The 14440-nt window shown below is 39.6% G+C and overlaps 1 protein-coding gene across 8 annotated transcripts in view; it reads left to right on the top strand.

The window, feature by feature from the left end:
• KCNMA1 (potassium calcium-activated channel subfamily M alpha 1) overlaps nt 1-14440 on the top strand; it is a 720064-nt gene that overhangs the window by 622968 nt on the left and 82656 nt on the right. For all 8 annotated transcript variants that reach the window (XM_063133180.1, XM_063133181.1, XM_063133174.1 and 5 more), the window contains one exon: nt 8492-8585. In XM_063133180.1, the coding sequence (XP_062989250.1) occupies nt 8492-8585 (94 nt within the window). The remainder of the gene's footprint in view (nt 1-8491; nt 8586-14440) is intronic.

Genomic DNA, 14440 nt, shown 5'->3' on the forward strand with positions numbered 1-14440 from the left:
TGAACAAATTGGCCTGGAAGAGGACCCCAAGCCTCTCAGGGTAGGTGGTGGTGGTGAGTTTCAGGAGGAGAGAAGGGTAGAATCATAGAATCATAGAATAGTAGAGTTGGAAGGGGCCTATAAGGCCATCGAGTCCAACCCCCTGCTCAATGCAGGAATCCACCTTAGGCCTTCTCCTGCCATGTTACATAGCGCTAGAGTCTGCCATCCCTGAACTGGGGTGGGGTTGGAGGTTGGAAGATGAAACATCCCTCTATAGTGCAGGGAGGGGAGTGTTTTACACTCATGGCAAGCATTGCTTCAAACCTAATCTGACCCTCCAGGGTACTTCACCATGAATTGTTAGGGACATAGCCAGATCAATTCCGTCTCCCCACACCCATGGGGGGAAAAATCTGTTCTCAGTGTCAGTCTTAATTGATGGACTCACACAGTCTGCCTGATTTCTGGTTTCTTTAGACTCCCTTTTCCCCCTCTCCTGGGGTGGAAAGGAGTGTTGCCCCCCTGAAAACAACTGAAACATACATGCAGGGTTTTACTGAAGCTGTGGTCAGGCATGAATGTGTATCTCTGCCCACACCCCAATAAATGGCAGTGAAGTGTTCTTGCTTTTGGCATTCATTCCGAAGCAGTCTCCCCCTTGCATTCTCCTGATAACATGTATTCAAAGGTATATTGCCTCTGAATATGGAGGTGCTATATAACCAACAGATACAATAACTATTGCATTTCTTTTTTAAAACCATCTAAGCTCATGACAATTACCATAAACCCTACCTGTGGGCTTCTCAGAGACATCCAGTTTGCCAGTGTAGCAAACAGAATGCTGAATCAAATGGACTTTTGGTCTGGTACCCCAGGGCTCTTCTTACATTCCTTTGTACTTATTGAAGCTATGGAGAGACATATCCACTGGCTCCTTCTGCCCCTGCTGGTTGCTTATACAGTACCTTGACTTGGCAATCCTTTTCTTGCTTCCACAGCCCCATCAGCAATCATATAATCATAGAATGGTAGAGTTGGAAGGGACCTATAATGCCATTGAGTCCAACCCCCTACTCAGTGCAGGAATCCACATTAAAGCATCCCTGACAGATGGCTGTCCAGCTGCATCTTGAATGCCTCTAGGGTGGGAGAGCCCACTACCTCCCTTGGTAATTGGCACCATTGTCGTACTGCTCTAACAGTCAGGAGGTTTTTCCTGATGTCCAGTCAGAACCTGACTTTCCTGTAATTCTACCTCTCTTCACACCTGATTCACTTGTCCATTTGGGAGTTAGCCTTCATTTGCCTCTGTGTCCAACAATTTTGTCTCTGCTTTTATGTTGGGAGGATACAAAACCACTCCAATGCATGTCATGATAAGAAGCATCATTTTCACTTTCACCGAAATTTAGGGCTTGCACCAGTTGTAGGTGATTCGGCACCATGACACTTTTATTCCTATGGTAGTTCCTAGAGTGATGCCTGTGGGTGTGCCTATGAGAAACCAAGATGCCATCCATGTTTCTTGCTCATAAGGGTGCTCATGGCTGAAATCTGTGATATTGCCATTTGTAAGATAGCGTGCAAGAAAATCTCTTGGGTGACCTTTCAGATGAAACATTTCACATACAGACATCCTTAGAAATTACTCCTGGAGCCATGCTCTAGATGTAAAATGTTACGTTGAAGACTTCATTTTATCTCTTGTTTTGGGCACAGGATTAAATCCTTCATCTGGAATTTGTTAAAAAGGAAACCGGAACAACTCCTTCAAACTCTAATATATCTGGTGTAGATTACAAGTGATAAGCTTTCTGTGATAGAGACACGTTTCCTGTTTCTAGAAAGCAACGCGTTGACATCTGGGTTCCGTCTATACTTTCCAATTAGTAATTTACATTTGAATAAAGATGTGTTGGGATTTTCAAAAAGGTGTTCCTTGTCTATTTATTTGACGGAAGAACTTTGTATACTTTCTGAAATATAGAAAATTGTATGTTCCTCAAAACATGCATTCCACTTTTCTTAACCAATATAATACAAGCCACAATTTAAAAGTCTGGTTCAATTGTTTATTCGCATACTGTCCCAATGATGCAATTCAATGTGGAAACATGAAAAAAGATAAACATGACTTTGGTTTGGGGACAAGTGTGTGTGTATGTAACAGCAATCCTAAGCATGATTTGAATTACAGTGAAATCCCATGCTTGGAAATAAATTCCACAGAGTTCAGTGGGTAGAGTGGGGCTTTTCTGAATAAACATGCCTAGGATTGCAGTATATATCAATCATGCTGTTGTTCAGGTGTACATCTTCTAAAGGAAAAACATCTTCTCAATGTTAAACTTTTTTGTTTAAACACCTTTATTTTACTTGTTTGAGATTTCAGATACAGGAGAAGCCAAGTTTTATCAAAGGCCTCAAAATTAGTATGCCCCTTTGCATATGTAAATTGTAAATCAGCTTTTCCAGAGTAATCCAGAGAGGATAATGTTTTTAAGTAAGTAAGTGAATAAATAAATAAAAATAATTACTACAGAAAACCTAGCAGCGCTTCAAATATTTAAAATACAGTAACAGCTTTTAAGAAAAAGAAAATAAGAAAGGTCTTCCCCTGGCATCAAATAGAGCTCAACATAGGGACCAGGCGAGCCTCTCTGAGAAGCTCATTCCACAACGGGGTGCCACAACAGAAAGGCCCTCTTCTTCACTGCCACCCACCTCACTTCCTTTAAAAGGGCTGAAATGGCTTTCATGTATTATGAAGTGTCTGAAAAGGTTGCAAGTGGATCTACCTAGATCTGCCCACACACTTGAAAATACTGAAACAAAAATGTGTATATAAGCTATACTTCTCTTTCGACTTTTGGCAGACTGAGAAAATCCATCTCTTCTGCTGCGAATAAATCTTGAGATTTGATCAACATGTGGGAAATAACGATTGCTTTGGACACACTTCCTCTCGGTGGGGATTATTGCTTACAGATGATGATTGTGAAAGGATCCTTTTATATTTATTTTTACCTAAGTGTATTTTTAGAAGAAATTAAGATGACTGCACATGGAGGCCAGGGCCTGCTCTCTTAAGTTGCACACATGCATGCGCGTGCACATACACACGCCCCAATTTACCTCAAAGAAGCCACTGCTGAATACTGGGGGACCTTCCAGAGTGGCATCCAACGAAGTACGAAGGTCTGCAGCTAGGATGTAAAAAAGGCTTGCCCCCATGTGCGCTTGAAAAATGTCAGGCAAATGTTTTGCATCTGACCGTAAAATTATCCTACAGCTGTAGAAAGAGAAAGAGTTAAAGCACAGCTTTTACACCACAGCTTTCAAGGCCATGTGGATTGTGGTTTGGGAGGCAACCTCCACGAGTCCGAGACTGGCACTTAAACCTGATGCGTTGATGTAGTTTGGACAATCTTACAATGCACAAAGCATTAATTTACACTTTTTCCTTATTATTTAGAAGTAAAGAATGAAGCTAAACCAAGTTACTCAAACCACTCAGTTCAGTTCAAGAGTGCAAGTCCCCCTGCAGTGGTTGGCATCAAGTCCACTGACGGAATCCCGGAACCAGTCCCGCTTGTTAATAACCGTAAAGGAAGCCTCCTTCGACCTAACAATCCCTCACTGCTGCAGCTTAACTTGTTGGGCTCTGTTGAGCAAGGAAAAACTTCTTACTGTAGATTGCAAAGGGCACTCAGCCTACCTGCCAAATGCCACCATTACCAGAACAAAAAGCTGGGGTTGAACCAAGAGCTCCGTAGGTAGCCTGTAGCTGGATGCATCAGACGACAGAGATTATTTTGTGCATGGGTTGTGCAACCTGAGCGTTTTCAATGTGAAAATGACTTTACTAATGCTCTGTTAAGTCCTTGCAGATGTGGGTTTCTCCAGATGTAGTGATTAATACCTTAATTGAGATAGCTAGTCAACTAATGGTTTCTTGTTGGTTTTGTGTTTCATGTTTGGCTGGCTTTGAAATCTTTACCTTTTTCACAAATAGACTTGGCAAGTTTACAAGTTTGCATTAATGTTTGATTAATCTTAGCTGTTACAACTTATTTGGAGGTACGTAAAGAGTTGGCTTTTCCCTGTTAACCGTGTTGTTGGCGATATAGATGAGACAACAGAGGTGACAGATTTATTTTTATAGGCATATAAAAATATTTTAAATGGCTAAAGACCTTGACCACTGCTTCTTTGAAGACGTTTTCTTGATTGTGCTTAAAGGCAGAATTGAGGATAAAAGCCAAGAAAGATGTTGTTTCAGATGTTCGCCTTCACACAAAGGCCATTAAGAGTACCGGCACATCTTAAATCAATTCATGGAACATTGTCTGGAGGTTATGTCATTGAAATAAAGACTCTTTTATATATATATATATATATATAATTTGGGAATAAGCAAAGATTTTAAAACATACTTGTGAGTTTTAAACTAAACTGCAGTCTAAACCAGCCTCATTAGCCATTGTCTGATGCTTTTCCGACACTGACTCTTTCCCGGAGATAAAACTGTTTGATGCTGTGCCTATTAGGCAAAAGTGAGCGTTAGGTTGTTGCAAGGATTGTATATGATGCGTTACAATTAAGGCTATCCAAAAAACCAAGGAAGATCTTAGTTTTTTGAGAGTACTGACACAGGATGAGGTTCAGATATTCTGTATCAAATTCCTGAACCTCCCTGTCTTACAGAATTGATAAAGGAAGTTTGTTAATTCTATATGTTCATTGATATCAGCATAATTCTTTTCCAGCATTGTAGAGAGAGAAAAAGAATAATAATAAAAAGGAACACATCTTTATTAAAAGGCAGTTCAGCAAATACGTAGTGTTTAAACTGCCAGATATTTCAGCCCATAGTCCAATTGGCTGTAGCAAGAAACAGAAATCCAATTTTATTGAATTTTCTTGCTCTGCGTTTTTCAAAGTAAAGTGGGGCATACATTTCCCATTGAAGAACTGGTGGTGGTGGTAGTAGTAGTAGTAGCCGTAGCCATCCTCCCTCCCTCTCTCTCTCTCTCTCTCTCTTACATGTCCTTCCCATGCTTCATGATTGCATTGTATCAATCACACACAGTGGGTAAAGCAGTTATTATTACTATAAGTATTTTAAAAGTTATTATTATTTGGCTGCTAAACATGTACAAAGAATAAAATAGATAGATTTACAGAATGCCTTACAATCTAATTAACACAAGGGAAGATTGGACAAGGGAGGGAAAAGGTAAACAAGTGATTTTTGGTGTTTTAAACTTAAACATTATCTGGTGAAATGACCAGTGATGGAGTCATTTCTTGGAGTGGGGTCTGAATAATAGTTGTTTCCAGCTTAAGGATGTAAGGACATTGTTAAATCCATTCTGCCTGTGTCCCATGGATTGTCACCTGTCTTTTGTTCTATTGTCCACTCATTGACAGAATCTGATTTTCTTTCACCACAATTTCATTCAATGTGCGCTAATCCACATCAGTGCTAATGTGCAAATTTGCTAATTTGTGCAAATCTCCCCTCCCCAAAGTGGTAAATGCACAAATCCCCCCCCCCAAAATCACAATTCTTATGATTTAGCATATTGGGGTGGGGTGTACATTGTTGATTGGTGTTTATTTGTTTTTCATAGTTTTGTTCAATTATATTTGCATATAATTCCCAGAAGTAAAAAAAAAAAATTTCCACAGAATCTGTGCAACTAAAAAGTGGTCAGTCTACAGTGGAATCTATGGGTCGGTTTCATAGAAATTCAAACTCATTTGAATCCTTTGCAGTTTTCTCCAACATTCCTAGTCCCAGCCAGCAAATGGAGAGTCCCTCACAGTGCACATTCTCTCTCTTCTACATGAGGCATTTATTGTGCGCTCATCATTCACTACTTAGTTGTTTACGGGTTATTTAGACAATGTCATGACCCTCCATTTTTGCTTCTGTTTTCTAAGAGCACTTTCCCAGGACATGTTAGAAGTGGAAAAAATAAGTATTATTTCTGAAAGTGAAAGAAAATGTATTTTTCTACTTGTGTAAATGTGTTATTCCACTATAGCACAGTGCCACCTAGAGATTATGTAGCTGAAAAGCAGGAAAGGATAAGCTCTTTGTGTCAAGCTCAGTTCTCAGTTCTGTGACAAAACCAAAAGTATATACAGATTAACAACATTGTGTAGAAAAGCTCTAGGGTATGGTGCAAGATGGCCTGTCTCCAGCTGTTGTGCCATGACAGTCATTATATCCACCAACTGATTTACATACCTGTCTCTGTCTGTCTCTCTAATTGATATTAACTGATGGAGTTAATATAGCAAACCCATGTGGTCACACTTCTCCCTCACACATTCACTGAACGTGTGAGGCAGTTTTGTGAACAGGGTTATTGTGTGGCATAATGACACAATTCCATTAGAGAACTCTGAGGCACATTCTTCAAAAGAGGGGTTTCCTGTTGAGTTAAGGGAAGTAACACTTTCTGTTCTCAAATTAGTTTAATGCAAACTTCTGGGGAGTGGAAAATACGAAGGATAATAATGATCAAATGAGGATTTATATTTTGCCTCTTTACAACTAGTGTGAATTGTTATGGCAAAATGTTTGGAATAAGCTATAGCGAATAGTTCCCATTTGTACGTACATATGATTCAGAAGTGAACAATGTTTGTTTTAAACTTGTTATGGAAGAAACCGATTTTTGAGTGACTCAGAAAGAATAAACTCCTTTTGCATAAATTCTGTTTAAGAATCTGCTTTTGAATGTGATGTGACTAGGGTGATTTCTCATCATTTTCATTGAGTACAAGCTTCTCTCTTCTTGCATAGAAATACGTTTTATCAAAGCAAAGGAGACTCAGCAGATTTTTTGATGCATAAACTATTAGGAACACTTGTTTAGAACCAGATAGGATTAATTCCACCATTATTTCTGAGATCTGCTCTGAAACATGGCCTAGAAATATTTTACATAAAAAAGTTAATGTTGGGCCTCGCTTATCTAGACCTTGATCTGTATGGTTAGGAGGGTACAGTCATGCTCTTGAATGTTTTGTGCTAGGGTTGAATTAAATTTTTACCTTCAAACACTTTTGTGGCAAAAGGGTGCTTTCAGGGGCGCATAATGGCTGTCCTTCAACAGTCCTTTTTCTTACTACTGTTTGTAGCAATTCACAATTCTTGTTTTCTTGTTTGCTCCATTTCTGGATATATTCTAATTACTGCACACATGCTTCCTGAGTTTATCATTAATTGTGGGATTGGATAGATAGATCATCAAAATAGGGTTAAAGCCAGGGGCCCTATCCCCAAAATACCCATGCCTCAATCTTAAAATAATTTAGATTTATGGTGCTTGTAACTAACGTTTACCATACTGAGTATTGTTTAATTCATTCTCAGCTAAATCTTGGCAAATCTTTCCTTTAAGAATTTTTATCCTGCGTTACCCAAAGTGGTTGACAACATCCATCTCTTGTTTGTTTATTAATGTAGGTGCTGTGCTTCTTGCTACTTTTATTTCCTTTTAACTTGGAGGTAACTTCTACCTAAGGCACAGCCACTTTGATTGCATTTAGTCTGATTTTCTGTTAATAATAGGATGGAAATCAGACTGTTTTATTTGATTGTAGCGTTAATTTGCTAGGCCAGACGTTGACAGAGCGCAGCTTTTTATAACAAGCAAAGCACTGATCTGCTAATAATCACAAATGGTACAGCCTTAAACATTAATCATGGAGGCAAAATATTGACTCATTGCTTGTTAGAAAAACTGTTGTAACTGTGCTTAAGGTAAAGACCCTGTGTGGTAGTCAAAGGCGGTACTATTTATAACAATCTTAAGGTGTTTTCTTTGCTTTTGTTATTAAGATGATAGTATTCTACTCAATGTGTACTTCATCCCTTTTACAAGAGTCTCTCCCACAATTCCCATCCTTTGTTATACAGGACGATCTCCTGTCATTTGTTTTCATTCCATTTGCTCCTGTGAGTTCTGAGTTGTGGTGGAGATCTGTGCACAATCACCTAGTTTTTTATTTATTGCAGCGTTGAATATCAAGGCACTGAATGTCTTACATTTCTTCATGAAGACTCTGTGTTCTGACATTTAAGGCATAAGAACTGATGGGCATCAGGGCTCATTAGCAAAGTGCAGGCTGGCAGCTTTCATTGTTCGAATTCCTAATATACCTAATCTTTTGGTGTATGCCGCAGGACACTAATTTTTGTTTTCCAAAACCACAGCTTAACTAAAAACGATCTTTTACAAAAGTGTGATACCATGTCCAGAATGTCTTCAGTCAATACCTTGCTTTCCTCTTCCTCTTCCTCCTTCTCATCTTTCAAATTGATCTCTTTTGACTAACATCAATTTGGTCTTTATTGAACCTAAATAAGATAGCAATGAAGTATCAGTGCGTGAATGGAATTGAGTGTGTGTTCTTGGCTATTTTACCTGTGTTTCATGTGGCAATTTGAGCTGATCATAACCTCATAAGTTGCCTGTATTTCCAGTTGAAGACGAGCAGCCAACAACGCTGTCGCCCAAAAAAAAGCAGCGGAATGGAGGCATGAGAAATTCACCCAACTCCTCACCCAAGATGATGAGGTAAGACTCTGAGTGACTCATATCTTTATCTCCTCTTACAAACCAACCTCCTCCCCCAATAAAAAATAAATAAAAAGGGGGGTCATGGCAGGGTGGTGGGGAAAGTAGAAGATTGTTAGATGGTTTCTGAAAGGCTGAAGTATTTATTCTGTCAGCTTGTCAGCAGTTAATGATAGAGCTGGAAAAAAATCTGTCATGAAAAACAGTTTGAAAAGCTGTTTGAAAAATACATAGGCTTTAAAGTCTTAGCTGTCACCCTGTCCTGTCCATGTGTAGTTCTTAAACAGCAGTGGCACTAATGATAGCACTAACCAATCAGAAGAACTCATGTGGTTAGTTTGCCTTGGGCAATTCTCTTTTTGTTGGAATCCCTCTGAGTACTGTTTTCTGTACTTAAGGCCATATGTGAGATGTATCATCACAATCAAAAATGAACCTGAATATTACCTTCCTTTTATCCTGTCGATTGAAATCAAATTTCCCCTAATTGATTTTGAATGTTTTTTTTAAAAGCCTAATAATCTATGTACTTCCCAAAGCAAAGTTCAGAACTAATGCAGTTGTACTGAGGCTAAAAGCAATATTAATTATGAAATGTGGGGATATATTTTTAAAGGACTCTAGATAGTATGAAGGAAGGTGATGAAAACAGATGCTGGGTGTTGAATGTTTTCCCCCATATATTATCAGATGTGCAGTTTTTGTTTCTAATAGAGCTTCCTGTAATGATTTCCATAGGACAATTCCTAAGCAAAGGTTTTCTGAGGCTAATACTGCAAACAAGATTTTATAGTTTATACTAAAATTATATAGGACTATGGATGAGCTGTGAAACCTCCTTTCACACATTGCATCAAAACTCTTAATACCTCAGATATTTATCCTAAAGACAAACTCCATATTTGCTTTGAATTTTGTTTTATTATTTAGGCAAATCCAGTGACAATAGAGAGACGTCTGGAAAACTCACCATCAATAAATTTTGGCAGCTTTATTGAAATTCTTTTGGCGGCCTTGAGAATTTTGCCCTAGGAGGAAGTTGCAAATTCACTTTAAATTTCATTTTGGCCAAATTTTGGTGGTGGAAAATTAATGGTTTGTCTTTAGGATAAATATCTGAGGGATGAAAGAGTTTTGTCATGACATATGTGAGGAGGGTTTCACAGCTCGCTGGTATTCCTATACAATAGGACATTCCACTGAAGTTGTAAAATATGCTGCTTTAGCGATCACCTGACAATGAACTGATTTTACACCCCATCTCAAGAATTACTGTGCTAACACATGCATAGGATGCAGAATACACCACTACAACACTAGAAAATAGTGTCATACTGACATTGCAATGATGATCTGGCTGTACCATAGGCACTGGTTGGGCAAAAAATTGGGTCAGGATATCAATTGCTTTTTCTCTTTGTATAATAGCGAAACTCTAGATCCAAATCGGCAGAGGAGCAGAAGGGTGTATTCTTCTAAACATATAATTATGATTTTGGCTTAGTTGTCTCATTTCAGTAGCAGTGATTAATATTCCTGAATAAATCCATATGGTGCCCCGAAACTCCTTCTCTCTCTCTCTCTCTCTCTCTCTCTCTCTCACACACACACACACACACACACACACATTTTCCAATCACTTGAATCAAAGTTTCATGTGATGCTTGGAGAAATAGCCATTCCTTTTTATTGCTCCTGCAGTCTAAGTCACATTTGAGGATATCATCAAATCTCCAATCTATTTGCATTGGAATTTAGACCCGCAGGGACAAAAAAGTAAGACTTAGTCACAGAGAGGAAACGCTGCCATCTTTTTGGCCCCTGTTGACCATTTGTTATTGTTAAATGTGTTGTTCAAGAAGTTCCTGAGCTCCTGTTAGCTAACGTTTGCCTATGCAATGCTGATTTACATGCGTGTTGAGGGGTGGGGGGAAAAGAATAAAATGAGCACACGACCAACTCCCTCATTTATATGATGCTTGTTGTCATCCACTGTCATTTTCAATTCACTTATCTTCATGTCATCTCATCTCCATTAATTGTATCATCTTGAAATTTGAAGCCGGGGGTGGGGGTGGAGAATGCGGGGCCTCCCCATCTTTCTATCATCCGCTAAATGTAGGGGTATAAAAGTGAAATGAAAGAAGAGCGAAAGAGAGACAGTCAGAGGGAAGGGAGCACAGCACCATTTGGAGCGAAGTACACTGTCCCTGTTTGCTATGTAAAGTATGCCTCATTTCTTTGATCTTGAGTCATAATAATTCTGGGGAGTTATACTGTTTTCATATGCTTCAAAGCTGTGTCAAAGTTTTGCTGCTTTAGGGTACTTCTTTATTCTACTGGCTCTTGGGTACTGAGATGACAGGTCCTCGGCACAAGGTGCAGGCTTTTTCAAGTCATAGCCTTCAGCAAAACATCAAATTACCAAATACAGGCTAACACACTTCTACACAAATGCCTTTCCTGTAGATATATTATACCATATATATTAAATACTTTAGTGTTACACGGTACATTTTATGTGCAATAGAAAGTGATGGTTTGAGGTAGCCTTAGGGGGACTTTTTCCCCCCTTCCACAAGCCGAAAAAGCTAGTGTATACCGTATCAAGTATGGTTTTTACAGGACTTTCTGCCCGAAGGCCTTTGTAAATAAGTAATGATCAACAGATTGGCTGTGGGTTTTTGAAAAGCATGCCTGTGTCAGTTTGCATGATGGGGGAAGGATTTTCAAAGTGGAGCCTGCTTTCATTGCCTGCTGAAGAGGGACCAAGGGAGATTACTCATCCCAAGTTTGAGCTGTCTGCTCAGTAACACATCAGAATTGCTAAACATAGGTCGGGCAACGAGTGGGGAGCTTGCCCAAACCAGACTTGTTTTGTTTTCTCCTTGGTCTGTCTGCTGGACTCAAGTCACCCATCCTTGGTGGCTGACCCCGAGCCTTGACCCAAGCAGGTATTGTTTGGGACTCCATGCTTATGAAGCTCAGTCCAACCCAAGGGAAGATAAAACCATTCAGGATACAAAATGAAGGGGGAGGAATCAGCTGTTCTGGTGTCATTTTTTGTGAACTTTTTTTAATCTCAAAAGGTTATAAAGAAATATAGTAACACCGACTGTGCTCCCCTGTCCAATTAATTGAGTTGATGGGCAAAAGTGCCTTGACAAATTTCTCTAGTCTTATTGAAACTCCCTTTGGAAATTCTCATATTTTTGGCCTGAATAGGAATCTCCAAATGTAGCTTGAACTTAACTTTAGGGTGGCAACTTTTTGTGGCATCAGGAAACTGCCAGCTCAAATTTTGCTATAGGTGGCAACTCTACACAGTGAGTATGTAAACAGGTTCAGTAGAGGCTTGTTTTTCTTCCCATGAGTACCACTGACTGAACTGGAGAATAAAAGCTATTGCTGTAATATAGAACATATACATTAATTTAAGCATTAATTTTAACATAAAAAGAAACACATTCAATTAATTGCTACTTGGTGATCTCATTTTGCTCAGGGTCTGGCAACATATTCTCTGGGCTGCCATATGCATCTCTCAATAGATGCTTCTGGAGCCACTCCAGTTTCCATGGGATCCTGGGCAACCAAACTATTATACTTTTAAAAACGTTTCTGGTCTAAGTTTTTGGTACTCCTGAGTGAAGGGATAAATCTCATAATGTGATGGCAAATACACTAAACATTTTGAAAGAAAGGAGTTTAATATCATAACTTCTGAAGTATCATTTTTTAAAGTCTACTTATCAAGTTTTTTCAAGAATTAATTTGTCATACTAAAGACAAAAAAAATCATAATATATTGTGCAGTGGTGACTTCCTAGTTTGGACACTGCCATTTTTATGGAAATGTGCACAGAGTGGTAAGCGGCAGTTACTGCAGCCGAAACTCTTCCCACGGCCTGAGTTCGATCCCAGCGGAAGCTGGTTCTCAGGCAGCTGGCTCAGGTCGACTCAGCCTTCCATCCTTCCAAGGTCAGTAAAATGAGTACCCAGCTAGCTCGGGGAAAGGCAACCGCGACTGGGGAAGGCAATGGCAAACCACCCCGCTAGAAAGTCTGCCAAGAAAATGTCAGCGAAAGCAGGCATCCCTCTAGGAATCAACAATGACTCAAGTGCTTGCATGAGAGGTTCCTTTCCTTTTTCCCCTATGCTCATTCAGCAAGTTTGTTGTAAGATTTGTGGAGCATCCCATATGGCAAGGTGTGGTGAATTTCCCAGCACCATCTTCTTGTTCCACCCCTACCAGGAAGGACTGGCTATTATAATAATGTGCTTCCAGTCCCATCGTGGAGAGTTGGTACAGAAGAATGCGATGGTCAGTGACATGATAGCAGAAGCTATTGAAAGTTCCAGGACAATTAATTAGATCACACTCACTGTATCCATACCCTGGTGTAAATTAACTCCCTAGGCAAACAATCCAGGCTGGAAGATAAAGGTGTCCAAGGCACTGTGCATGTTCAAAGGGATTTCCAACTTTTTTCTTAGAATAGCAGACATCCATCCATAACACAAACAATATTTTAACATCTTGCCAGCTTCAAAAACAATTTGACGTGAGAAATTTGGGGTGGAATGGGGCAGTTGTTTGAGAAAAACCTGTGGGTACTATGGAACTCATTTGATGATTTTTTGAATCCTAGCCCATCTAGAATAAAGAAAATCCTAGCCCATCTAGAGTAAAGAAAACTTGTTCAGTGATGAGGGCTACATTTAAATTATTGTCTTTACAGGAAGGCATTAATGGTGTTATTATTTTCTGCCTTTTCCCTCATGCTTTTCAACATCTACATGAAGCTGCTAGGAAGTCATCTAGAGTTGTAGCCTTGAGGTATCATCACTATGCAGATGACACACAGTTTTACACCTCTTTTCCACGAACTAATACCAGAGAGGCAGCTGAAACCTAACAAGTTGAAGCTTAATCTAGATAAAACAGAATTCCTGGGACATGGAAAATCTGCTAATCTGGATGGAGGTTTAGATCTGACTAGGGATGGGATCACTCTCCCCTAAAGCCCAGGAACACAGCCTGGGAGCACTCCTGGACTTAGCACTATCCATGGACTTGTGAGTAGCATTGGTTGCCAGGAGTGCTTTTTGCCAGTTTAGAATAGTCTGGCAGCTGTAGCTCTTATCTAAAGGAAGATGATCTAGCAACGATGAAACATGTCTTGGTTAGGTGCAAGCTAGATAACTGTTCTGCATTCTATCTGTGACTGCCCTTGAAGATGGTCCAGAAATTTCAACTGGTACAGAATGCAGCAGTCAGATGCTTGTGGGAGTGAGGGACTCAGATCAAATTCCACCTATTCTGTATTGATTACATTGACCACCTATTTGTTTCTGGGCACAATTCAAGGTGTTGGTTTTGGCATTTAAAGCCCTAACTCATTTGGGGCCATGTTATCTGAAGGACCATCTATACCTGTATGAGCCTGCCCAAGTATTAATATCATCTGAGGCCCTCCTCTTTGGCCTGCCATCGAGAGCCATTAGGCTGGCAAGTAATGGGGACAGGGGCTTTCTTAGTAGTGGCCCCATAACTTTGAAGTTACTCCCAAGGAAGGTACATATGGTATCATCAGTGCTGGTCTAAGAACTAAAGATACAGTTATTCCAGGCTTCATGTGCGTGAATTGTGCTGTACTTGAGAAAAAAATAGTTTCTGCTCTGTGTGTGTGTGTGTGTGTGTGTTTTGTGTGTGTTTATATTGTAATAGTATGTTCATCAGTTTTATAGTCTTATAAGCTGCCTTATGAGGGCAGTGCATCCTGGGTTTAAAAATACTTTAAATAAATAAATAAATGCATCAAAGTGTCTTTTGGCACCTTAAAGAGTGACAC

This window comes from Elgaria multicarinata, chromosome 8 (assembly GCF_023053635.1).
Source record: "Elgaria multicarinata webbii isolate HBS135686 ecotype San Diego chromosome 8, rElgMul1.1.pri, whole genome shotgun sequence".
Lineage (NCBI taxonomy): Eukaryota > Metazoa > Chordata > Lepidosauria > Squamata > Anguidae > Elgaria > Elgaria multicarinata.